The 26,490-nt window shown below is 40.6% G+C and overlaps 2 protein-coding genes across 2 annotated transcripts in view; both read right to left on the bottom strand.

The window, feature by feature from the left end:
- The window catches only part of LOC125900970 (uncharacterized), a 674,134-nt gene that overhangs the window by 312,942 nt on the left and 334,702 nt on the right, over window positions 1-26,490 (bottom strand). The gene's annotated exons all lie outside the window — the stretch shown is intronic.
- Window positions 7,726-9,182, bottom strand: LOC125900322 (P2X purinoceptor 7-like). Its single transcript, XM_049595223.1, has 4 exons — window positions 9,037-9,182; window positions 8,551-8,620; window positions 8,303-8,457; window positions 7,726-7,858 (listed from the first exon to the last, which is right to left on the bottom strand). The coding sequence occupies exons 1-4, from the start codon at window positions 9,180-9,182 to the stop codon at window positions 7,726-7,728; spliced, it is 504 nt and encodes a 167-aa protein (XP_049451180.1).

The following is a 26,490-nucleotide window of genomic DNA, read 5'->3' as shown; positions in this document are numbered from 1 at the left end:
GGTCCTCATGTGTGCCAGTTTCGTTGTAGCGCTTGATGGTTTTTGCGACTCCACTTGGGGACACATTTAAAGTTTTTGCAATTTTCCGGACTGACTGACCTTCATTTCTTAAAGTAATGATGGCCACTCGTTTTTCTTTAGTTAGCTGATTGGTTCTTGCCATAATATGAATTTTAACAGTTGTCCAATAGGGCTGTCGGCTGTGTATTAACCTGACTTCTGCACAACACGACTGATGGTCCCAACCCCATTGATAAAGCAAGAAATTCCACTAATTAACCCTGATAAGGCACACCTGTGAAGTGGAAACCATTTCAGGTGACTACCTCTTGAAGCTCATGGAGAGAATGCCAAGAGTGTGCAAAGCAGTAATCAGAGCAAAGGGTGGCTATTTTGAAGAAACTAGAATATAAAACATGTTTTCAGTTATTTCACCTTTTTTTGTTAAGTACATAACTCCACATGTGTTCATTCATAGTTTTGATGCCTTCAGTGAGAATCTACAATGTAAATAGTCATGAAAATAAAGAAAACGCATTGAATGAGAAGGTGTGTCCAAAGTTTTGGCCTGTACTGTAGGTCTGTGGGACCATTGGGCTTTGGGAACATAGGGCTGACCCCCAATTTGCAACTCTTTGTTAAGGACCGAGGTAATTTCCTCCACCATAGATTCCGACATGTAAAGTGTTGAATCATCTGCATACATAACCATACTGGCTTTAGTGCAAGCAAGTGGAAGATCATTTGTGAATATGGAAAAGAGCAGAGGCCCAAGTGATGAGCCCTGCGGAATTCCGCTTGATAGATGTCCTGTGAGTGACAAGCTGCCATTAAAGAAGATCCTCTATGTTCTATTAGTTAGGTAGCTCTCCACCCATCCTAAGGTCAACTGAGTAAAGCCATAACATTTAAGTTTCCCCAGCAGCAAGCTATGATCAATGATGTCAAAGGCAGCACTGAAGTCCAATAGTACTGCTCTAACCATATTCTGTTGATCAATGTCACTTAACCAATCATTTGTCATCTGTGTGAGTGCTGTACCTGTTGAGTGCCTTTCCCTGTAAGTGTGCTGGTAAATGCTTATTAAGTTGTTCCTGGAAAAATAGCATTGTATCTGTTTGAATACAATTTTTTCCAACAATTTACTTATAATAGGTAACAAGCTGACTGGTCGGCTGTTAGAGCCAGTAAAGGCAGCACGAGTGTTCTTAGGCAGTGGGATTACCTTAGTCTCTTTCCAAGATTGTGGGAACATATTATTCTGAAGACTAAGATTAAAGATATGGCATATTGGGGTGGCAATATCGCCTGCTACTAGCTTCAACAACTTTCCATCTAGGTTGTCGATTCTAGGCAGCTTCTCAGTCTTAATGGATAAGAATAATTTTTGTACTTTTTCTACTGTCACCTTACAAAATTCAAAAGAGCAGTTCTTATTTTTCATTTTTTTTCTGTATACATGAATATGATGGTTCACTGTGAGCTGTTGGCAGTTCCTTTTTAAGATTACAGACTTTTCCGATAAAGTGATTATTGAAATAATTGGCTATGTCCATAGGTTTCATTCTAAAAGACCCTTCTGCTTCAATGAAGGGTGGAGTAGAATTGCTCTTCCTTCCCATGATGTCATTCAAAGTGCTCCAGAGCTTCTTTCCATCATGTTTTATGTCATCAATCCTAGATTTATTCTACATTTTTTCTTCTTTTGTTTAGTTTAGTGACATAGTTCCAATGTTTCTGATATATTTGCCAATCAGACATACAGCCAGACCTACTTGCCACATCTTTTGCATCAGCTCTTTGAGACATTAATGCTTTTAATTCATCATCCACCCAAGGGGCCTTAATAGCTCTAACTATTTGTGAGAGGTGCATGCTTGTCCATTACGGGAACCAACAATTCTCTGAAAACATTAAGTGCCTTATTTGAAACTGTCTGTTTACTGACATCAGCCACATACAAATCTGGACAGAAAGTCTTATATGATTTTATAGACAATTTTTGGCCCTGCCTTTGGAACTTTAGTTTTCCTGGATATGGCCACCAAATTGTGATCACTAAAGCTAATGGGAACAGTTACAGCTTCAGAGCAAAGTTCAACAGAATTAGTATAGATATGATCAGTACATGAAGCTGATACAGTTCCTACTTTGTTAGTATGCACCCTGGTCGGTTGGTCAATAACTTGAATGAGATTACAGGCTCTGGTTACATTAAGAACTTTGTGTTTCAGAGGACAGCTTGTTGCAAGAAAATTTAAGTCTAAATTAGCCAGGACATATATTTCTCTATTTTTTTTATCACATGCTCTGTCAACCATTTCACACAGATTGTCAAGATACTGACTGTTAGAACTCGGTGGCCTGTAACAGCATCCTAGTAAAATGGGTTTCAAATGGGGCAGGTGAACCTGTAACCAAAGCATTTTAACATCACATGACTTTAAATCCTCTCTGACCTTAACAGTGATGTGGTTCTGAATGTAAACTGCAACTCCTCCCCCTTTATTATAGCTATCTTTTCTGTATATACTGTATCCCTGTATTTCTACTATAGCATCATCAAATATATTATCTAAATGCGTTTCAGAAATGGCGAGAATATGAATTTTGTCCGATGTTAACAGGTTATCAATATCCTGCACTCTATTTCTTAGGCTGCATATGTTAACATGGGCAATTTTGAGCCCTTTCTTCGGCATCATTGACAGCAACATAATGTTGTGTTAAGAAAATTCACATGCCTTCCTCTTTATATGTTTCTGTGTGTGCCTGTGTGATCATCTGAGATTACTAACCCAAAGTCTTGACTCGTCGTGACTTTTCACTTTTAGCATTCCTTTGGGAGGGAGTGTGAAGAATGAGTCTGTCATAGCGGAAGTTTCCTTTGGCTCTTTCAGCTTTCCACTTTGGGATGAGTTCTTTTCCTTTCAGCCTTATTGCTTCAGAGTAGTCCTCATTTAGGTAGATGTTGGTATTTTTCAGTTTGTTTCCTCTTGCCATGACAGCCTCCTTGTCTTTTCATCTGAGAAACTTGACAATCCGTCTGTGTCGGTTGCCAGCTTTAGGATCTCCTGTATAATGGGCTCACTCCAGCTCAATCTGTTCCTCATTTATTTAAAGATTTTCAACCAGATTCTTGCAAACCTTGTTTTCAGTGTCATCCCAGCTCTCATGTTCAGACTCAGGTACTCCATCAATAATAATTTTCTTTTTGACTGCCCTTCAAGATAGTCAATTTTCCAGTGATAGTGCTGATTCACACAGTGTTTAAGTCTTTGCATGTTTCTCTGAGCATTGCTTCCAACTCATCACTGGCCTTTTTTTGATCCTCCACCTGAGTTTGTGTATACTCCAGGCTTCATTTGTTTTCTGTGACATCTTTCATAAGCTCATCAACTCGCTTGTTAATCGTCTCCATAAATAACTGCAGAAATGTTTTAGAGGATCCATCACCTGAAAATCCATTTTTTCCAGGTTACTGCATGTGTACCCCAATCCTCTCCTTCACTGACAATAGCTGACATGTTTTCCGGGCAAAGAAGTTCATTCTTTCCTCCTCCCCCATGAATTCACCAGGAGGGGAAAAAACGAGATTTCGGATTGGGCTTCTTGTTGACGTAAATAAGAAGCCGAGGAGGGGCTAGCCTCGGCTAGCCTCACCTCACCAGGCACTAGGTAAACCACTCCCAGTATTTTCTGGAGTGAAGGAAGCAAATCCGCCATTTGTATTTTTACCTGGCGTAACTCAAACAGAGGCAAGCATGTCAAAGAAAACGAGAACTACGGGCACCGGAGGACATAAATGTTCAGTGGTTGGCTGCTAAAACCCAGATAAAAATATTTTTATCATTCCATCTGGTGATGCTAATGTGAGGAACAGTTGGATTCATTTTATTTTCAACGGCAATGTTCCTGTTGCTCCAGCGGCCCACCTGTTTCTCCTCGGACTCTTTTTCAAACTTGGGACAGTATAATGCTGGATTAGCAAAGACCCTTCGGCTAGAAAGGGGAGCACAGCATACGGTGAGTGTCGCTACTTTGTGGAAATATACTGTCTGTACATGAAGCTAACGTTAGCCTTGGAACAAACGGCTCCCTCTTTTCCGGTTGCACCTACGGGTCTAAATAGGTTTACGTCTCCATAAACATTAAAATAAAACATGTAATGTACTCAACTCATAGCCGCAGGTGTTAGGAAATTGGCCCAGATGTCGGAAATTTTCTACTCAATTCACAACATGATTGAGCTAACTGGAGTAGTTTCATGTCGTTTCAGATCAGATTGTTCTAAACGGTGATATAGTGACGTGAAAAATGTGAGACATATATATATACATATATATATATATATATATATATATATTTCCTACCTGGAAGCATTTGTAAACAACAAGGCGATTCCCTCTATATTGTAGTATTTTTATGCAGTTCAAACGCTATGATACTCTGGATTATGTTCTCAGGTAACTTTTACAGATATAACGTAGCAGTTAACATTTGTATTCCTTGCTGTTAGGCCACTGCATCTACCGGAATTGAGCCACCCAAAATGGTTGATGTTGGCTGTCAGACTGAACCACAGACAACAAGAAGGTATGGCACACAGCTTTCAAGGCACAATCTTCAGCTGCAGCCACATTTCAGGAGTAAAGGTTCGTGGTCTGACATCTGATTACATAGTGACCTATAACTGTTTCTCATAGTTTTGTGTCCCAGGTCTTGGAATACTGTGTGAGGTGAGGTGAGGAAATGTGAGGTTCAAAAACAAGGAGTGGGGAGAAGGGGGGCTTTAGGGGAAAGTTAAAAACAGGGGGAGGGGTAGTTTTACTGTGTGTGTGTGTGTGTGTGTGTGTGTGTGTGTTGGCAAAAGTGTGAGTAGGGTAGATGGGATTCAGGTGATATCAGCTGAGCTGCTGATGTCTCTCTGTATCAACTTTATAGCCTCATTGTACTGCATGTGTTCTAAATTATCATAACTGTTTGCTAACTATTTTAAATATTGGATTATAAGGTCTGGAATTTAAAAAAAAAAATAGCTGTCAGTTTGTATAAATAGACTAATGACAAAAATCGATCAATTTTATTGGTTTGCTAATATTGCTCTCTGTAGTCTAAAAATCTACTTCTGTCCACACAAGGTACCCAGACATTTATGACTTCCACACCAAACACCACACCCATCAAGCCACAGATGAAGAAGGCTCGTCTTGAGTTGGTGGAGGAGGAAGAGGAGGGGGACAGCCCTGGGGAGAGGAGCTCATCTTTTGTACCTCTAGATCCAGATGACCATTCTTATAACCCAGAAGACTCTGCTACTGTGGTGTCGGATTCAATGGATATCTCGTGAGTTATTCAATATTCACTCCACACGTGTATTTCATTGTTACATTACTGTTTCTCTAATCTGTTTTAATTTCTTATGTTAACACAGTGAAGGATCCAGTCCCACCCAGCACAGTCCCATTAGCCACTTGATTGTGTCTGAAAGCTGCCTCCTGGAGCTTTTTGAAAAATGCCCAGACTGCAAGAGGGCATTTAAGCTAAAGAAATACACCCGGGGACCTGCATTTCCATTATCCAGCGATGCCCACATTGCCAGTACTACAGACAATGGAGGAGTCAGCCTTTGATAGGATTCTCCACCCCGGCTGGCAATCGACAACTGTCGGCTGCAGTGTACTTCAGTGGGGCATCTTATTTAAAAATGTTGAAGGTATTTTAATATATAATTGTTTACCGGGCGTCTTTATTGCTCTCTCACCAGCATATGTTGCTTTGCAGGTGTTAAATTTACACCCTGTTACCTGCATACTGTAAGAATTTAGCAAATAAAAAGTATATAACTAAAAGGAAAAATAAGACAAAAATTATATATTTTTGAATTATGAGAGCTAATATTGTTTTTGTTTTTTAATTTTTAAAAAGATTTTCCGTGCAATGTGGTTGGAGGTGCATAGATACAAGTCCTTCAGACGGTGTGACCATGGATTGTATCGTGACTGACTGTCACAACCAGGTTGCAAAGTATCTGAGGGAGAAGCAGCTTACCCATTACTATGATATTTGGCATTTTGAGAAAGTTATGTATTATTGTTATTATGCACAAACAACACTGTCACATACAGAAGGTGTCATCATTATATCATGCATTCAGCGGTGTTCATGCAACATACATTATATTGCTCACTGTCACATGCAATCAAAAGGGTAGGGCTATCTTTATTCAAAATTAAGTGGTCACCCTCAAGCACTTCAAGTAGTTTTCGAGGGATGTAATGAATGTGTAAAATCAGTAGTTGAATAGTTTGGAGTATTTTGGATGTGTCAACACATGTTTAAAGGTCACCTAACTTGTTACTAACATTTTTTGTTGTTAGGACTGGCCAAGAAACTGCGGGCAGCCTCCAAACGAAAGGGGTGTGAAAAGCTGGCAACATGGCTGCCAATGATAAGCAATCAAGTTGGACACAACCGGCGCAGAGAGGTTGGCCAAGTTCAATTCCATGCTGAACCACATACAGGACAAACACACACGATGACCCCCTCTACCCCTGTTGTGAACATGACTTACACCCAGGAAGCCAGCAAAAGAAAAAGGACCCGAAGAAGGACAAATGGCTCCAACCAGGTGTGTACTCAGTACATTATTTTCTATTTAATGTGAACATGGCGGGATTAGGTAAATATGCCTTGAGTGATTCAAAAGGATGTAATTGTTGACTGTGTGGTATACAATTGGCCTAACATTTGCAAATGTATTTACACGCTCATTATTCTTTTTCAGGAACGCCAGCCTTTTACAAGCTAGAGAAGCAGATCAACAGCAAGAGAGTACAGAAAGACGTGGAAAAGCTCAGTCCCCATCACCAGATGTCATCGCTGGAAGCTTTCCACAGCCTGGTGATCCACTTGCACCAAAAAGTGTGGCGTTTTCATACATTGAAATGCTCTGCAGGTAAATAAGAGCATGGTTCACACTTCTTTATATAACCACTGAAAGTAGTATTTAAAGGCTGGATATAAACAGCTAGCACCTGTCAGCTGAATATTTTAAAATTTTGAGTCAATTGAGGGTATGTCTTTAGTTACTATTATTTACATTTTTTATACAGTAAGTTGTACTTTGATAACTATGAAAATGAAAATGTTAAGTAACTAATTAGATCTGTTTTTCTTTCTCCCAAAAGACTATATCTTGCAGCCAGGCATTACAATGAGAACAGAGAGCGACCCCAGAAGAGAGCAGAGGATGGGCAACTGATCTTCAAGTTGCACTATTCCAACACAAACCCCTGCACAGTTCAGCTGCTCAAAGAAGAACCATCCTTCGGTAAATGTACTTAAAAAAATCTTTATGACAAACAAAGAACTTAGTAAATCCTGTAATCACACACATTTTTTTTGGTAGAAAAATAAATAAATAAATATATATTAACTTAGGTGGGGGTTGTGGCACCTACAAGAACAACCACGAAACTGGAACAGTTATGTACATTTTTGATTTACTGTCATTTGTTGTTGTGTTTTTCCCAACAGACTATGTAGATGAGCTGATGGACTTGCTCTTCAGTGAGGTCTTTGAGCTCCCACACAGCTTCAGAGCAGAGCTGCAGGAGATTCATCCACCGCCACTCGCATCCAAGGAGGACAGGTCAGCAAAGGAGGACATCGTGGCAAAGTACGCATCCCGCTTCAATCGAGAGGCAACCTGAAGCCCGTGCATTAGCCGCCGGGGTCCGGGAATTCCCATCTGATGCACAAGACCACACAAGCTGGTATTACCACCCGGATTCTTCTGCCCAAGTATCCCCAGCACCAACTGACAAGACTTCTGTAGGCCAGGTGTCTGCATTGACTGAAAAAACACACAAATTTGTAAATATTTTTCATTAAAGTATTTCTTTTTTTCACTTGAGGTGTATCTGTGTGTGTGTGTGTGTGTGTGTGTGTGTGTGTGTGTGTATGTATATATTTTATCCTAATAAAGTTCTTTCTATTTATATCCGTGTCATTTTTTGTGTTTAGTAGATTAGAGGAGATGTACTTTAACATAGAACAATGTATGGGACAATATGGGATTATAAGATAATACTATCAGTAACTGTCTGTGGAATTTTTCTTATGCTTAAGACTATTTCATTGTGGTGACATTATCTACTACTTTTCTTTTACTAGGTATAATGAATTAAAATAATAATAAAAGGGTATTTAACCAATGCATTTTGACATGTACAGTATCATTACATCAGGTATTTAGAGTTTGAATATTTGGAGACAAATATGTAGTGGAGAAGCTTACTTTTCATAACCTCTTTCCATTAATTCTCCATTATCCTGCCGATAAATATTCATGGCATTCTGGAGAGCAAAGGGGTTCAAACAGACTGGCTCAAATCCTGGATGGTCTATCATACAAGTGGGGGGGGTTTGAAGCTGGTACATTCTTCTTGTGACCTGAGTAATGAAAAGAGGTAAAATGTCAATTATTGGAAAGTTTGAGAGAATGGAACTAGCAAATCAATAAATCTACATAGGAATTACACTTACCGACGGGGTCTCCATGCAGCAGATGTTTTCCACCTCTGTAGGCATTGTGGCACAATTACGACATGAGCACCTTTAGGGAGGAGAGGGTAAAAATGAGATATGACGAACACTACTTTCTTTATAGTAAAAGAAATATTGCTAACGTTAACTTTAGGAGTACAAATAACAAATATTGGACATTTATTTGACTAAAGGAAGCCTTGTCAGGTTTCTGTTATGACTGAAAATCAAAACACTGCTTCTAACCACTCATGTAATGATAAAATAGTGTGATGTTAACTTCACATTCTGATAATATAAACATGGGCTATTGGCCAGAATTTTGAGTCTGTGATAAAAATGTGACGTCAATCTGAATTTCATCACTACGGATATAAAAAAGTGTATTTACTCTACCGTTACGTTACTCGGGTAAAACTCCTATCTAAAGTTAGTAACACAGGATGAAGACTAGTAATGTTACCACGCAAAAATAACGTAACTTACCACTCCGACACATCTTGCTGTAAACGTGGTTGCTCCATCGCTACAGCTGCTTCTTCCTTCTCTTCTGTCTCATTATTGGGTGCAGGTTCGGGTTCAAACATGAACGGTCGTATGCCATAGTTCGCTTGTTGGTCTCCGTCAGCCATGATTGTTTCTAAGGACGCTGTGTTGCTGCGTGGAGATTGTGAAAAGCACCTCTCCTGCCCCCCCTCCCTCTCCCCCCGCTCAGCACTGCCCCAGGCTTCCGGAGGACTCAAGATTGCCTATTTTTCTCGCGAGAGCAAGATTGGGTACTCAAATAGGGTTAGATAGAGGTGAATGGTGCATATTATTTGGTAAATGAACTCAGAAATGTGTGTTTAAGACCCCTTCAACATCTGAAACAGATATAAATACCAGGTGATCAATCCTTTAAAGTTCTTCTCCAGGAGTTCCATCATGTCTTTGAAAACAGTTCTTTGCTGTTCTAACATTTCTGCAACCATGCTGACAGTGATGCGTTCATCATCGGCTGTAGAGTCTTTAGGATTCATACTCTTTTTTGGAGGCATTTTGGGTCAGATTGATTCAAGCCAAAGTTTCAACTTACAGTAGCTTTAGATGAGCTGCTGCAGAGTTTTAGGCCTGGGCCTGGCCTGGAGGTGGAGCCTGGCTGGAGCCTGGACCTGGCCTGAAGGAGGCTTGATGGTGGCTGGCAGTCTGTTGGTGGGCTGCAGCAGGGCCTGGACCTGGCCTGGTGGATGGGCTGCAGCAGGGCCTAGGCTTGGCCTGGTGGACGTTGGTGGTTGATTGCTGCTGCTGCTGCTGCTGCTGCTGCTGCTGCCTGGTGGAGGCTACTGGTGAGGTCTGGTGAGTCCTGGGGGTGTGTACAGCCCAAGCCAGGTGGTGGCTACAGCTAAGGCCGTTGGCTTGGCTGCTATCAAGGAAGACAGGCCTGGTCCAAATCCACCATACATCACCTTTCGAGTTGTCAATCCACTGCCACACATTATCCGACACCACTCCACATCAACCACAATAAATACGCATGAAGAATTTGGCAAAAGTGAGCAAAAAAAGGCTTAACTGGTGCTGCTGCTCAGTGCTGCTGAGAAAGGGGTGTGAAGTGAAAGGGGTTTCTCGTACTGACAAACTCACAGAGAGTTATTACAGTAATCACATGCATGAGTCATGACACACTATTTTATAGTCTTATCTTGAATAATAGAACATAAATAATTAATCTGATAGTCATGAAACACTTTATTATGAATTTATGCATTGTATTTCTGACTTTGAACATCATCTCACTTTAGGAAGAGCACGATTTATGGTCTTCAGCAGAGCACAAGTGGAAATCTGGGTCTCCTGTCTATTGGTGTCTCCTTAAAAATGACTGACAGAGTGCGTCCACAGTAAACTATAATAATAATAATAATAATAATAATAATAATAATAACAGTATACTCCAAAGGGGCGTAACTTCAGTTCCAGCCTGTGGTCTGCAGTTGGGTTGGTAATAGTGATCCGAATTGATATTGATATCGGGTAAAAACATATATTATGCATGAATCAATATTTTTACTTACCTCTAGTCACAATGCTGAATCTCACTATCAACATATATCCTTCACGATTCAGTCTCACCTGTGAGACTCCTGTCTCTCCTCTATCTCCTTCTGTCTCTCTTCCATTTCCTTCTGTCTCTCTTCCTGCCTCTCCTCCTCCATCTCCTCCAGTCTCTCTACTACTTGTCATCTGACAAAAAATATATTGATTCAAGACATGTGAATAGTGGGACAATTTGAGATGCAACAGTCATAGATTTTGATTGTTTTGAGGAAAACATACTGTGTGTTTTACAATTGTGTAATTCATTAAACAACATCTGAATGTATATAGGCTAAAGAACAGACATAATGTCAACACAAGTTAGTCAGCTTCATCATGTTAAACATAAATAAAATCAACAAAAATGTAAATGCTCCAAAATCATTATAATACAACTCTGTGCAAAATGTTGCACTTACATCCAATATCTATTACATAAATATGACTCAGTTTTGGTGTTTTTACTGGGAGCAGTGGATCTCTCCTATATTCTCCTAAGTCTCTCCTTCACACACCGTGGATGCTGAGGACTGTCACTGAAGGAGCTATTATTTATAGTGTTTACACTTTATTTATTCAGACTGTTTCTATCATGTCATCTTACTACAAACATTAATTTGAACTGTGTCATCACTACATGACATCTATGATTGCTGATGGAGCATGTGAAGTGGAATTTCATTTTCTCTGGCATATAATATTTATCTAATAGTTGCCAAACTTCGCTCAGCTAGTATTAGCTCGTTAGCATCTCATTATCTGGCAAAGAGTTGCCAAGGAACGCCATTCAGTTAGCCTAACATCAACAGGTGTTTTTTTTTTAGCTTATTTACCGAACCAACTGACTCACATCTGTTGTCTTCCTTTTCATCCAGTTCATCAACGACTGTTGTTGGTGCTGGGCCTGCTGGCATTTCATTTTTCAGCCATGAAATCAGCACGTTTGTTTGTAGAATGCGAATTTGAAATGTACGCTGTGCACGCAACATATCAGGACCATAGACAGTCACAGATCACTGGCGCGCGTTCACACTCGGCACTCCGGTGTGGAGAGCTAATGGTGACGCGCATGTATGTGTCATTCCCTCACGAACTGCCGTGAACTGTACGGTGACGCACAACCACAAAGTCAGTGGAGAGAGCGCCGCTGGGGAGGACCAATCACACATTACCAAAATAATAGTAGAGCCAATCGATGAGAAATGCGGGGTTAGAGGCGGGACGTATGGTAGACACCAACAATTGTTAACCCTTTGTGTACCATATTGAGTGGATGCCGGCAGCCAGTGTTTATACTGGTAGGGACAATACAGAAGGGGCTGAATATTGGTAGGGATGTGTCCCTACCGTCCCTACCCAATTCTATGCCTATGCCCCAGTTGGTAGGATGAGGGTTAAACACTCACAAGCACATGTAATGTGAAGGGTCCCAGTGCACAGTGTTGCTGAGCATGAACGGAGAAGCAGGGGTTGTAAGAGGGGCAAACAAAGGACGGGGAGGTAGGGGAGGACAGAGAGCTTGGGGAGGATGGGTAAGGGCTCATTTATGCTCAATGTTAGATACAGACACAGATAGACAAAATGGAACAGTACCATCAGAGTTTGTGGATGCAATTTAACTTGGCTTCTTCTCCGGAGCCTTTGTGCTCCACTGTCTGGCAGGTTAACTTATATCACAGCGGTGCCTGGATAGTGTGACTTGTGTGATTGACTGCTGCTGTTATCATTAGTCATACTTCTACTGTTGTTATACACATGATTATTGGTACATATGTATACTATCAGATATTAATATACTTTCAACATATTGTACCACAATAGCTGGAATTATAATATTATTACTGCAATTCATTTTGTTGTAAGCTATTATCATTACCGTCTGTCCTGCATCTCTCTCTGTCTCTCTTTCTGTCTCACTGTGTCATGTGGATTACTGTTAATGTATGTTATGTTGATCTGTTCTGTACGACATCTATCCATCTCTGTCTGTCCTGGAAGAGGGATCCCTCCTCAGTTGCTCTTTCTGAGGTTTCTACCATTTTTTACCCCATTAAAGGTTTTTTTGGGGGGGAGTTTTTCCTTATCCACTGCAAGGTCCTAAGGACAGAGGGATGTCGTATGCTGTAAAGCCCTGTGAGGCAAATTGTGATTTGTGATATTGGGCTTTATAAATAAAACTGACTGATTGAGTGTAGTGTAGTTCAATCGAGAAGAGACCATGAGAGATGATGAAGAAATTTAACTAATGGTGGAATTAAATGAAGTTGTAATACAGTGACAAGAATTCTCCGTCCATGTCACGATGTACATAATGGCCACACAGACCACCACCATCTACAATGCTGCCTCCGTTTCAAGGTACAATATTACAAATTTCTCCACCATCACCTCATTTATTGTTGTGTGAAACTTTTGACTCTGCCCTCTAGTGCCATCTACTGGTTGTATCTATGCCGACATAAGGGATGCATGGAAGTATGAGGGCAGTGATGTTCATGCTTGAAACAGATGTATAGGTTATTCCTAACATTCTATTTCAGTCCCCATTACATAATACGGTATATTTAGGGACCTTGGCCTATTGTTTTTGGTGCGTTTATTATTATTATTATTATTATTAGGGACCTCGGCTAAAGGTGTTTCTGGTACGTTTATTATTATTATTAATTATTAGAGACCGAGCCCGTAGGCAGAGTATTGTTTTTGCTGCATTTATTTAGGGAACGAGCGTGTAGGCAGAGGACTCCTCAGTCCTCGCCGAAGGTATGTTTATTATTAGGGACCTCAGCCAAGGAACAAAGTCCCTATTGTTTTTGGTACGTTTATTATTAGGGACCTCAGCCAACGGACGAAGTGTGGTCCATAGGAATGTCGTAAAAAGATCAAACTAAAACTGGCTTGTTCGTCTCATCGAGACCTACAAATCACACACTGACACCTCTGACCTAAATCCAACAGGAAGTGAGCTAGTGCCTCTAAAATTAACATGAGCAAATGTGGAGAAATTGTCAGCTGTGAGCTAGAGTGGAGAGGGGTCTAAAATCGTCTAAAACTTTTGTCTTTAACTGTCTATGTGAGCTGGAGGCCAAAATGGCGTGAGTCAGAGGTCCTGCCCAACGCTGCTTGCAGCTTTAATATGGTATATTTTGTGTAAAATTGGGCTAACACTTCTTTTAAAAGTTTGTCTTACATTGTTAGCCCACTTCTACCATAGAGCAGAATGCCATGAACGCAGGATTAATTAAATCTAAAATAATCACTCTAATCTAGCACAAGTAATCCGGCCGAATCCCAATGGGCTGGTCACCAAGTGGGCCGGTCACCAAGTGGGCCGGTGTGGGTTGGTGGGGCCGGACCCAGTGGTCAAAGAAAAAAAAAAAAAAAAAAAAAAAAAAAGACTAGTGAATGTCAAGCTAGTTGCTAGCTGTCAGTACTGCAATGCACGTCCCTCCCATGTTGTTTGTTTGCTGTGCGATGTTCAGAGGGAACGTAGGTGTCAATCTTATGTTTTGATTCTTGAAGGAGGAAATAAGAGCGGTCTCTTCCAATACGAAAGAGGCCCTCGTTTTTCTTGAAATCTGATTGGCTCAGCCACAGTCATCAGTCATTACTCATGGCAGACCAAGCTAGTTTGACCATCAGACAGAAAATATGGATAAAGGATAAAAAAGGTAACGGTGGCGCGAAAAAAACTCAAATAAAAAAACTTAAATCTTTACAAGAAGAGGCAGCAAAGTGCTCCAAGATAACCGACCTGTTTGGCAGCAGTCAACAGGCTGAGGCTGTTGGTGTTGCTAACGATGGAGATGGAACTGGAGCCGACATTGCCATAGCAGGTGCATTAACGTTAGCTAACATTTGTGTGTTATGTGCAAGGTTGGCTTTGGCAAATTGCGTATTTCCTCTAGGTGTGGAATAGCCTACTCTGTATTACATTTTAGCCAGAGGAAAACCTTTTTAGTAGTATTATGTGGTTTGTTTGTTTTTTTTTGTTGTTTTTTTTGTAGTAATAAGTTGACTAAAAGTTGACTATAGGGCCTATTGCCCAATTTATACCTCCTTAGTTCATGACTGTGAGCCATAAATTGGGCTTATGTAATACAAGAGCAGGGCTGAGCAGGGCAGGGCAGACAATTATATTGTACATAAAATTAGATTTATTAGGATAGAGTCATATGCTCTTATTTTAAGTTAAATATTAAGCACATAGCTATTTGTGGCCAATCCATTATTGCATTAATTTTATAGTCTGGAATTAAACAATAACTGCTGATTTTCTTATGCAGTTGATTCTGAGGACAGCGTTTGTGTAGTGTGTACAAGAGGATTATAGGTAGAGACGTGTGAGCCGGTGCGTAGGCTGGTGCAGGGGCCAGTGTGGGCTGATGCGTCTGAATGTCCCGGGCTGAATTTGTGTCCCAGTCCGCCCCTGGTCCCCAATCATGTTTCATCATCATAATCATCTAATTCAAGTCTTAATCATGTAAAATATTATGTGATGAATTTCAAGGGGGTCTGGAAAGTAGGTTAGTAACTGACCCTCTAGAAATTGTTGATGGATTTAATGACTTTTTGTTAACATTGGACCCTCACTTGCTAGTATACCTTACAGCTCTATGACATTTCCTGAAATACAGGCTCCTCCCAAACAATTCAGGTTTAGGGTGATTGAGGCAGCTGAGCTTGAGGACATTGTGTCCAACCTCAAACCTAAGGGAGCTGGTCATGATGGACTGAAGCCTAGTCTTCTCAAAAAATGCTTGCCTGCTATACTGAAACCTCTTCTTCACATATTGAATTGCTCACTTGCTATAGGTCGTTGTTCTGACCAATTCAAATGGGCCAGAGTCATCCCGGTATATAAATCTGATGAAATATCTAAATTCTCAAATTATAGACGAATATCTATTCTGCCCTGTCTGGCCAAAGTACTTGAAAGAATTGTGTACAACAGACTGAGTATTTAAATGAACACAATCTTCTCTACTCTCATCAATATGGATTTAGAGAAAAACACTCTACTGCAATGGCTCTGGTTCAGCTAACTGATCGATTTTCAAGGGCATTGGAAAATAATGAATTTGCTATAGGGGTTTTTAGACCTGTCCAAAGCTTTCGATACTGTTGATCATAGTCTTCTGGTTAAAAAATTGCAGCTGTATGGTATCAGGGGAATTGAGCTCCAATGGTTCCTTGACTATCTCAACAACCACAAAAAATTTGTTTCCTTGGAATGGTTCTGAATCTAGCTATAGAAAGTTAACATGTGGTGTACCACAAGGCTCTATTCTTGGTCCTTTGCTTTTTTTTTTTATTTATGGACATGATTTATACCTAGTTTCAAAAAACATGTTCTTTATCATTTTTGCTGATGATATGAACATGCTTATGTTAAATCGAAATTATGAAGACCCAATTATTCAAACAAATGCTGAATTCAGAAAAATTAATCTCTGGTTCCAAAAAAATAAATTATCTCTCAATATTAAAAAAAACTTCATACATGTTAGTCGTACCAAAGAATAAGAAAAAAATACCCCTTGATTAAGATGTCTATATATCCAATCATTCTATTGTTAGAGTGCAATATGCCAAGTTTTTAGGTGTCTACATGAAAAATTAAATTGGAAAAAACATATATCATGTATGGGCAGCACGGTGGTGTGGTGGTTAGCACTCTCGCCTCACAGCAAGAGGGTTGCCGGTTCGATCCCGGGCGTGGGAGCCCTTCTGTGTGGAGTTTGCATGTTCTCCCCGTGTCAGCGTGGGTTCTCTCCGGGCACTCCGGCTTCCTCCCACAGTCCAAAGACATGCAGATTGGGGACTAGGTTAATTGGTGACTCTAAATTGTCCGTAGGGGTGAATGTGAGTGTGAATGGTTGTTTGTCTCTATGTGTCAGCCCTGCGATAGTCTGGCGACCTGTCCAGGGTGTACCCTGCCTCTCGCCCGATGTAGCTGGGATAGGCTCCAGCCCCCCCACGACCCTCAAGAGGATGAAGCGGTTAGAAGATGAATGAATGAATGAATATATCATTTATCTGTAACAAAGTTGCTAAGAACATTGGTGTCATCAGCAGGATAAGACATGTCTTACCCAGAAAGACTTATATCATTCTATTATACTTTAATATATCCTTTTCTTTCCCATTGCAATCTTCTATGGGCAAGCACTTACAGAACAAATCTCAAACACCTTGTTACTTTACAGAAACGATTTGTTAGAATCATTACAAACTCTGAACCATGTGCGAGCTTAGGCCCTCTGTTGCAAAAACTTGCAATTTTGAATGTTTATGATATAAATGTGTATCAAATCTGCTTACTTGTGTTCCAGCAAAGAATGAATCTTTTACCTCCAAGTTTCTGTCATATATTTGTATCTAACAACCTAGTCCACATCTGCTCACACAAAACTCTTCCGATCTCCACACTGCTTTCTTTAGAACCGCTCTTGGGCAATTTGCAATACGTTATCAAGGTCCCCGTCTCTGGAATCAGCTACCTGGCTATCTGAAAAAATGCATTTATTTAACATCAGTTTAAAAGGCTCTCAGAAGGTACCTCGTCAGCCAAACTATGTACCATCAAACTTAATAAGTCATCTATAGTTATGTTGTTTATTTGTTGTCTTAGCCTACTTTGTTCTTTCATTTATGCATTATTGTCTTACATTATTCATTCATGTATGTATTTTTTTTCCTTCTTATATTCACTGTATAATCACTCAGTTGATTGCTTCCTTTACCCACTCATTCTTATTATCATTTAATTGTTGCTTATTTTTTGCCTTTGTTTGTAACAAATGTGGTCTTTGATTTATGTCTTAATGGGTGACGTTTTCATATAAGCCCTCGCAGGTTTCATACCTCTCCTTCGCATATCCCAATCATAATAATTGTTTATATATTGTTTATATATATGTATATATATATATATATCAGTGGCAGCTGCTGGTCTTTCAAGGAGGGGAAGCTCATTTTCGGCCTACATGATAAAATGTGTCCGTTTATTTATATGGAAATTCTACCCTGCTGCGCGAGGCTAGAGTGACTGCCTATGTGTGCTTTGGGATGGTGGAGGGGCTCATAGCACCCGCTGCTCATTGGGGACAGTAACTGCAGAGCGACAGAAGTCAGAGTCTCCAAACACCAGTACAGTCTCCAATAACACCAGAACAAGATGCTAGATTTGTCACTAGTCATTTTTAACAAAGAAAAAGTAACTAAGAGGATTGGAAAAGTCTCCAGATCAATTCGGAACAACGGAATGAAACTTGAAAAATGCTCTGGTGGTTTATATTTCAAGATCTCTGATTCGCTCATTTCGCTGTCAATCAAAAAGGGATTCAGCCTCAGACAGATCATCCAATCATCATGCAGAAGCCCAGCATCCAGGCCAGCCAAGGCTAGCCCACTGCCCCATAGACCCCCAGAGACGCTGAGCGTCCGATGGGCGGAACAAAACCGAGCATTTATCCAATGACTGTCTAGTTTCGCTGCAGTGGAACAACCCACTCTATGCTTCCCCACTGAAGTCTTTGGACGCTGAGGCTCCACTGTTTAATGCGCTGTGATGCTGCGGGAATGAATGAGAAGAAAGTCGCGTCAGTGACCTGTGATCAGTAGCTGATTCTGAACAAAAGTTGAACGCGTTCTAGTGCATATTTAGTCAATGACATGAAAACACAAGAGTACACATTTGACCACTTATTTTTTGACATTTTAGGGGAAGCTGAGCTTCCCTTGCAGTCTTAGAGCAATCGCCACTGATATATATATATGTTGTGTCCCTAAGTCAACTGCCCACCCTGTTACTCTGATGCAAGTCTACATGAACATGCTCCCTGACTACTACTCTTCCATCGCATGATTCAGGGAGTAGCATACTTTGTTGGCGGGAAACCCTCTACAAAAAGCAAAGTAAGCTTCTCTCTTTAATCAGCCGGTTTTAGAATGCTTGTCTAATGTGGAAAAGCATAACATGCCCACCCTGTTATGCTTATTCACAGTGGAAACCAATTGTAATTACCGATGCAATTTTGAAAATATGGTAAATAAACACCTACGTCCTTTTGGATGGTATGCTGGACTGATCCTCTAACACTAATGCCCTCTACAGGAGGGGGCAGAGCTACCTGTTCTTCCTGTCGACACTGAGGTCCTTTGATGTGTGTGTGGAGATGTTGACCATGTTCTATCACACAGTGGCCAGTGCACTCTACTACACTGCAGTGTGCTGGGGAAGCAGCTTGACGGACAAAACACTAAGCGTTTGAAGCTGGTTAAAAAGCTGGCTCAGTGCTTGGCAGGAGACTGGACCCACTAAGAACTGTGGTGGAGAGGGGCACACTGAACAAACTTAAAGCTTTAATACACAATAGCAGACACCCTCTCTACAGCCTCCTGGAGAGACAGAGGAGCAACAGCAGCAGTCGGCTCATCTCACTGCATTGCAGAACAGAACGTGTCAGAAGATCCTTCATCCCCATGGCAATTAGACTGTTTAACACCTCCTGAATCCAGTCACACTCACACACACACACACACACACACACACACACACACCCACATCACCTTAGCCACAGCTGGACTGGAGTGTGGAATGGGCAATTTTAATTTAATATTAATTCAATTTTCTATTTATGCACTTATTTTAACTTATTTTATTTTATGTCTGTTGTGTAAACAGTGCTTGTTGTTTTTTGAGCTAATAGACAGTTGAATTTCCCTTCGGGGATGAATAAAGTTCTTTCTATCTATCTATCTATCTATCTATCTATCTATCTATCTATCTATCTATCTATCTATGTTAAAAATCTTCCTCAGCTGTCACCAAATGCTAGGTTTTTTATTCACAATATGAGTAGTAATGGCTAATTTTAGAATAAAATGCCTCCCTTGAATAAGTGTTTCCAGCATGTGCTGGTATTTATTATTAATTTATTATGAATTACTAACTTGTATACTCGTAAAAGATTTGTTATAATGGTGTGCTTGTATTTGTCTGGGAATGGCACCCCTGTCTGCTGCAGAAGAACAGCGGTGCTATAGCGCATGTCAGGATGCAGACCCAGAAAGAAGGCAGCGATATCTTTACAATTAGGACAGATGGAGAAAAGACCCAGAAGAAGGAAGGAAAAAAGAAAGTGTCAAACCTCAGTGAAAGAGAGAAGAGAGCACAGAGAATGAAAAGCTTAAGGGTAGTGCCAGAGCCTGGACCATTCGTCCTCCCAGTCCAGACACTTTTCCAGAGTCAGATAATGCTCTACAGCCATGGCCCTCAGGAGCCCTTTTTACACAGAGATGGTACTATAGAGCCACTACTACATCCCTTCTTCATGCCATCTTTGTGTTTTTACTCAGAGGCAAACAACAGCGCCCTCATCTCACTCCAGTGTGTGCAGGCATTGCAGAAGAAAAAAAGGCCTGACATGTAAGACACACCGAGGTGTCGGCCTCTAGTGTGACATATAAATGCTACATATCTGCAGCATTTTATGAACAAGAACAATGGCATAACATGGCAATAACAGTCATTCACCATCTCTGTTGTATGGCAGCTGATCTCATCCTCTGCTCAGAGGGAGGAGCTTCTGGACCTTATTGTTTTCAGTATTTGTGGACATTTTCAGCCGCTGTTCTTCTTCTTTGAGTTAGCCACTAATTGGTAACAGCTACTGATTTAATCTCCAACGGTGGGTCACATGCATAATGCACCATCAAAATGTCACACCCATTCTGCCCACAGTCTTGTCCTGACACTGTCCCATACAGAAACCGTTTCTACGCCGTTACTACCCCGTGTGAGGGATCAAAGGCAAGACAACTCTGTCCCTCCATGACATGATTCTACCTTACATACAGCACAGAATAATAGCATGATATTCCTACGTGGAACAGGCAATGTAAAAAGAGTTATGGTTAGAAGACATTTGATGGTAAAGTTTGTGTGTATGTGTGTGGTGGCTTTAAATGACAATGTTAATAATTAATAGCTGTTATTAATGTTGTGAAGTAATGTTTAGAATTGATCATGTCCATTGTCATATGTCAAATGTTCATGTGAATGTAAATTTCTTGTCTTTATTGACGTGTTGTTGTTCACTGGTGTAACGTCCACCCTGTTATGTCCTGTCCATCCTGTTACTCCTCTGTCTACCCTGTTGCCTGTGTTTTTTTTGTTTTGTTTTGTTTTGTTTTGATTACAATTAAATATAATCGACAAATATTAAGCATGTCTTAGTGGTGACTTGATTGCTATGAATTGGCAAAAAGAAATTACTAAAGAATTGGGCCTAAATCCATCAAAATTCCTTTTCATTCAAAAAGAAATGTGTTGAAATTAGACTGTGCCTTAAAATAGAGCAAGACTTTTTTTCAAATTAATGGTTATTTTGGAATACTTGTTAAAAAATATTTCAAGGATAAAGTAAGGGACATTTTAACTCTTAGGAAATGTAAATGTTATAATAACTGAGCATTCAAAGCATATATTTATAGAGATGAGAATATCCTGTACCTGGGTGGACATTTGGTGTCTGTCACATGCAAAGAATTTGATTAAATTGTTAGATCTTAATATCCTGAGGTGGACAAATACATTTTCTTATACTTCAACAAGCCCTCATTGAGATGGAATAATTAAATAATGTAAATTTTACATCTTTTGGTAGAAGTAAACCACGTTTAAATGGCACTGAATAATAGGAATGATCTGTATCTATCTGGAGTATAAACCAGCCTTAGTGAAGGGAAAACATGTGAATCGAGATGCAGGCCACGATTGTTGACCATGTAGTGAACCAAGACTTACTGTAAGTGGGGCTTAAACAGGTCAGTGAGTGCAGCTTCAGCAGGTCTGCTATGGTGTTTATATGGAATGATAGCAGGTAAACCTTATGTGTAAGTACTACAGTGTACACCAGTTAACTTACACACTACTACACACTACAGCACTGTTTCTCTGAAACTTGCTCACTGTGTGGTGTAACTCAGATTTTACTGCATAATTCACTGACTATCCCGTCAGTTCATACTTTTCCACCTTTACCTGAATTTTACCAATCTGATGGCAGAGGCTGAGTTTTCACATGAAATAGAAGATGGCAATGGTAAACCAGGGAGCAAACAATGGCTTCTTGCAAAGGATCACCCCTGTGAGTCTCCTAACCATGGACAAGATGATGGGGAAGCATGCCATATCATTAAGGCAATTGTAAGGGGTTCCAATTATAACGAATAGTGAGAGGTAAAGCCTCTGTACAGGTAAGGCCAGACAGTAATGTTTGTCTTCTCAATGTGTATGAGAACACTTTCAGATCATGTAACAAAATGTGGGGTATAGGTCTGATAGGTCTGCTCTTATAGTAAATTTTGTTTGTCATGGTGTCCTACACTATATAACTGTATTTTGCAGAGGATGATGGAGCTGGATGCAAATGACCAGGGGCACCATAGTGGGGGAAAAATTGGGACTGATTACTTGTTTGAATTTTTTTTTATTTCTACGTAATTAGTGTCATAACTAAATAAAAATTGTCTGAATAATTTGGTTAGAAGCTCTTTGAGGACTCTCTCACCCCTTAAAGGTGCAAAAGGGTTTATTCCGCCCCTGCACCAGGCTTTGTGTCTAAAAGCTGCTAGAGCTGAGGGACACTGTCATGCCTTTTCCAAGAAGTAGAAATCGGGATTCCAAACAAGAAAAAAAAGGCAAGGCAAGGGAAAGAAAGCAAACTGACTTTGTAAAAGAAAATTTCAAAAGGTACATGCGAACATGGGTGAATTATGAGACAATGGGCCCCTGGGCACAGATATGCATAGGAGCAAGACGCGCAGACTTTGTGGTGGTTTTGCATCTCTTTGTAGTCGTTATGCATCTTTATGTGAGTTTGTGTCTCTTTGTGGTCATTTTGAGTCTCTTCTTCTTCTCTACACATTAATTTGACATTTGACATTTTGCTAGTGAAGGCCAGGGGGCCCCAAGACACTTTGGTTCCATGGGCCTGTGCCCGGTAGGTCCGTTCAGTAATCCATTCATGTGTGAGAGAGACATGGATCAAGGGAGGAAGGGTGGGGGCCCACAGAGACTGCTTATGCATAGGGCCCAGAATTTAGTGCTACGCTCCTGCAAATGACACCCCACACACATTTGTGTATGTTGACCATGTCATTGCAACTTAGAGTTTTGAGAATGAGGTTTGAGTTTCCTCGAATACATCTAAGCAATTTAAAAAAAGATGTGGCTGATGAATTATGGGAGTTAAAAAAAGCAACAGTTTAGACAGATTACGTAAAACACACAGCCTCAGTGTACCCAAAAGTTTAGTAATCACTAATTTGTCATTGGGAGCACAATTGTGATAAGCACTGTAGGTCAAATCTGAAGTGTGGTCTGTCTGCAATAGATGATGACAAAGGACTTTCATTTTACTGTTTACCTTTGTTTTCTCTTCCACATTTCAGTTAACCTGAGTATTTGTTATAAGCAACATTATTCCCCATGTGTTTGGCCTCTAAAATGAAAAAAAAAATCATTTTCAAAATGTCTTATTAACTGTCTAAATAAGTCTGACGAAGAGCAGAGTTTGTGATAGATAAAAAAAAAAGCAAGGGTTGAAAAAAGCCCTGGCATGATCAAAGTCTTATAAGTGACCAGTGCAAGCTGCAGTCTGCTGGCCTCCGCCAGCTGTTGGGCTGCGTGTGGTCGACAAGCATCACATCTTATAAAAGGGCAAGTGCTTGCCAGTCAGACGTCCATCAAGGCTGTGCCCCAGTGGGCCAGCGTGGGGCCATAATCCCTGGAAGTGCCCCTATGGTTCTTGCTCTACCTCCCTCATCCCCTCTATCCTTCCCTCTACATCTCCCTTCCCTCCATGCTGTTGTTTTCCTCCTCTCTTCCCCAGGCAGGAGGTGTTTGGACCACGCAGCGTGACCTGGCTGCCAGGGGAGGGATCCAGGGAGGGGCTCAGGGGCCACAGGTGAGGTCTGAGCTCAATCTACCCCCCTCCATCCCGCCTCTCCCTCCACCTCCCCTGGGTGCCAGCTTCACCAGCCCTCCTCCTCCCCATGCCCAGCAGGCCAATCAAGCCCTATCTGTGTGCCATGCAACTTGGGAACCAGGGGGGACAGAGAAAGGGAGGAGGGTAATAGCAGAGCAGGCAGGCCGAGGCCCCATGTGGACCTCCTGTCCCTCTGAAACCCTCCCAGGATCTGTGTCGCCATCACAACCACGTTTAATTACCTCGCTCATCTTCATTAATTCATGGGGCTACTTTATGCCCTGCAGGCCAGAGACAGATAGAGAGGAAAAAGGGAGGGATGTAGACAGAGGTGGGGAGAGAGAGAGAGAGAGAGAGAGAGAGAGAGAGATGCCACTTCGCTCAACAACAACAACAACAGCAGCAGCAGCTGGAGCTCAGTGCTAGAAGCAGCAGCTTGGTGACCTCGGTGTCCCTCAGGGAACTCGTCTAGGATCTCCAGTGCAGGAGGCTTTTTGCCAGTTGAGGGCCGCGGGGCTTCAGGGTCAGTTTGGCCGTAACAGACCCTCTCAGCCCTGGAGACAGACAAACAAATCCCCACTGTCCCCACTGGCCGGAAAGTACCTCTGAGATTGAACACTAAGCAGGTTCTATTGATTTGAGGCACTGAGGGCCATTCCCTGGACAAAGTGACCATAATGACATTAGAGATTAGATGCTCAGATGTTGCTCACAAGAGACTGGGATCAGAGCAATGGGTAATAAATGCCTGTTCAGTGGACCAAGGGATCAGCTTCATGTGTAAATCTTTGTGTGTTTAAGTAAAGGCTGAATTAAAAGTATGTCCCGTGAAAAGATTATTAATTACCTCTCCAAATCTGTTCTACTGTCATGACTTAGATTACTGTATTATGCAAATTATTCATGTCTTATTCATTCTTGTCGTTGTTGTTAAATATTTGAAAAAAAAAAGCCTTTTATTATGTTAGTAATTAGTACTGTAACTAAACTGAAAATCCCTGAATAAACTGGTTGAAAGACTAAAGTTTTTATTTAAACAAAATAACTGGAAGCTTTCTTTGGCCTCTTAAAGGTGCAAAATGGTTTAGTCCATCCATGCGCTATAAAGGTCCGCTGGAGCCGAGTGAGTGTCTGCTTATGCTGCTGGAACACCAACATATTCTGTCATATCTTTCACCACAAAATGGAAATTGGGGCTCCAAACAAGGAAAAAAAGAAAGGAAATGGGACAGAAAGCCAACTTATTTTGTGGGAAAAAAATATAAAACAGAATCAAGAGAGAAGGGGCAGGGGACCAACAGAAACATCATAGGCATAGGACCCAGAATTTGGTGCTACGCCCCTTAAAGTATAAGTATAAATCCAACTGACATCAATGCATACTGTACCAAAATGTTTTGTGTTTAACCTATTTACTTAACACAGTGGGCTTCATGTCCCTTCATACAAAGTTTCAATAAAATATTTTAAAGTCAAATAACATCTCCTTAGCTACAACATTTTTTATTTTAGTTGTTGGAGTGGTCTCAAATGCACTGCATGGTATAGTCTACCCTAAACATAAGGAAAATACAATGCAAAGTTTAAAATAATCACCTGATCCTTTATATTACTGCACTATATTCCCAACAGGAAATCCTGAGAAAAAGATGATCGCAGCCCCTGGGACTAGTTTGCTGAGAGATACCTTTGTAGAGAAGAGAACCAATATCTTTGAAATTATGCAACACGCTGGAGACATGATGTATGTAAGGGATAATGGACTAATACCTGTCATTACCAGGTATCATTACCATCCCACAATGTTCTAATGCAATGGAAACATAGAGTACTCCAGGATTGAGTCCTAAAATGTAGATATAAGTTTCACTCTCCTGGTTCCCTCGTCTGTAGTTAACACATACTGAAGAGAATTTCATGTTTTGTTCTACGACATGAAATATGTCAGTATATATCCAGCTGAAGCTTTTACGTGTCTGTGTCTGTGTTTGTGAGGATTATCTTGCTCAGTAAAATGTGTACCGTAAAACTCGGAATATAAATCACACTGGCATATAAGTCACATTCTATTTTTTAAGGTCTCAAACAGGGAAAACAAAGTTTTATATTACTATTTGTTAATAAAAACGTTATACAAGTTATCCCTACAATGTTTCCCTTTATTTTTAATTTGAAACACATTCAAAACACAATAACCTCTTAAGCAGCTTTGGTTACTTTTCAGATTGCAATTTTCCAAACAACCTCTTCAGAAAATAAAATTATGGTATAACAACATCTGAGCCATAAAAATGAGTTTAAATTAACGTTAAACTTTTTTTTCTTTTTTAAGAAGACAGCATTACAGTACCTTATTACAGTGTGGGCTGTAACTATACATGCTTACTCAAATCCCAAAAACGAATGAGTTTAAATTACTACGTAGTGTAGGGTGACCATATTTTGATTTCCAAAAAAGAGGACACTCGGCCGGCCATACTTAAATGATCCTCGCAGTTTACTCAAAGATGCCTTATAATTTTAATATATTTAAAATTTATACGTATGGATAGAAAATTCAGTTATATTACAAAATAATATCTCTCAAAGACAGAAATTCAGATAGGCCCCAATAGGGACACATACACACACTAGAGTGTGGCGATCTGAGCCCGATGGTACCCGACGGGTCGGGCCGGGTTTGGTCAAAAATGTAGCTATAAATTGTATTCGGGCTCGGGTCGGATTCAGTCAGCTTTCAGTGAAAATGTAGTGTTAAAATAAATAAAATCCTATTGTCTGTCCTGTTTATTGCTTGGGCGCTGTTATTTACGTGACAACACCTGAACATAACACACACAGACACACATTGGCTGTTTGTTTCTAC

Source organism: Epinephelus fuscoguttatus, linkage group LG14, assembly GCF_011397635.1.
Source record: "Epinephelus fuscoguttatus linkage group LG14, E.fuscoguttatus.final_Chr_v1".
In the NCBI taxonomy this organism is placed as follows: Eukaryota; Metazoa; Chordata; class Actinopteri; order Perciformes; family Serranidae; genus Epinephelus; species Epinephelus fuscoguttatus.
This window is presented reverse-complemented; position numbering and strand designations above follow the sequence as displayed.

Coding starts and splice junctions, on each gene's coding strand:
- LOC125900322 (XM_049595223.1), bottom strand. CDS start 9,182: ATGGCTGACGGAGACCAACAAGCGAACTATGGCATACGACCGTTCATG. Junction 8,621..9,036: donor CAGCAAGATGTGTCGGAGTG/GTAAGTTACGTT, acceptor TCCTCCCTAAAG/GTGCTCATGTCGTAATTGTG. Junction 8,458..8,550: donor GCTGCATGGAGACCCCGTCG/GTAAGTGTAATT, acceptor TTCATTACTCAG/GTCACAAGAAGAATGTACCA.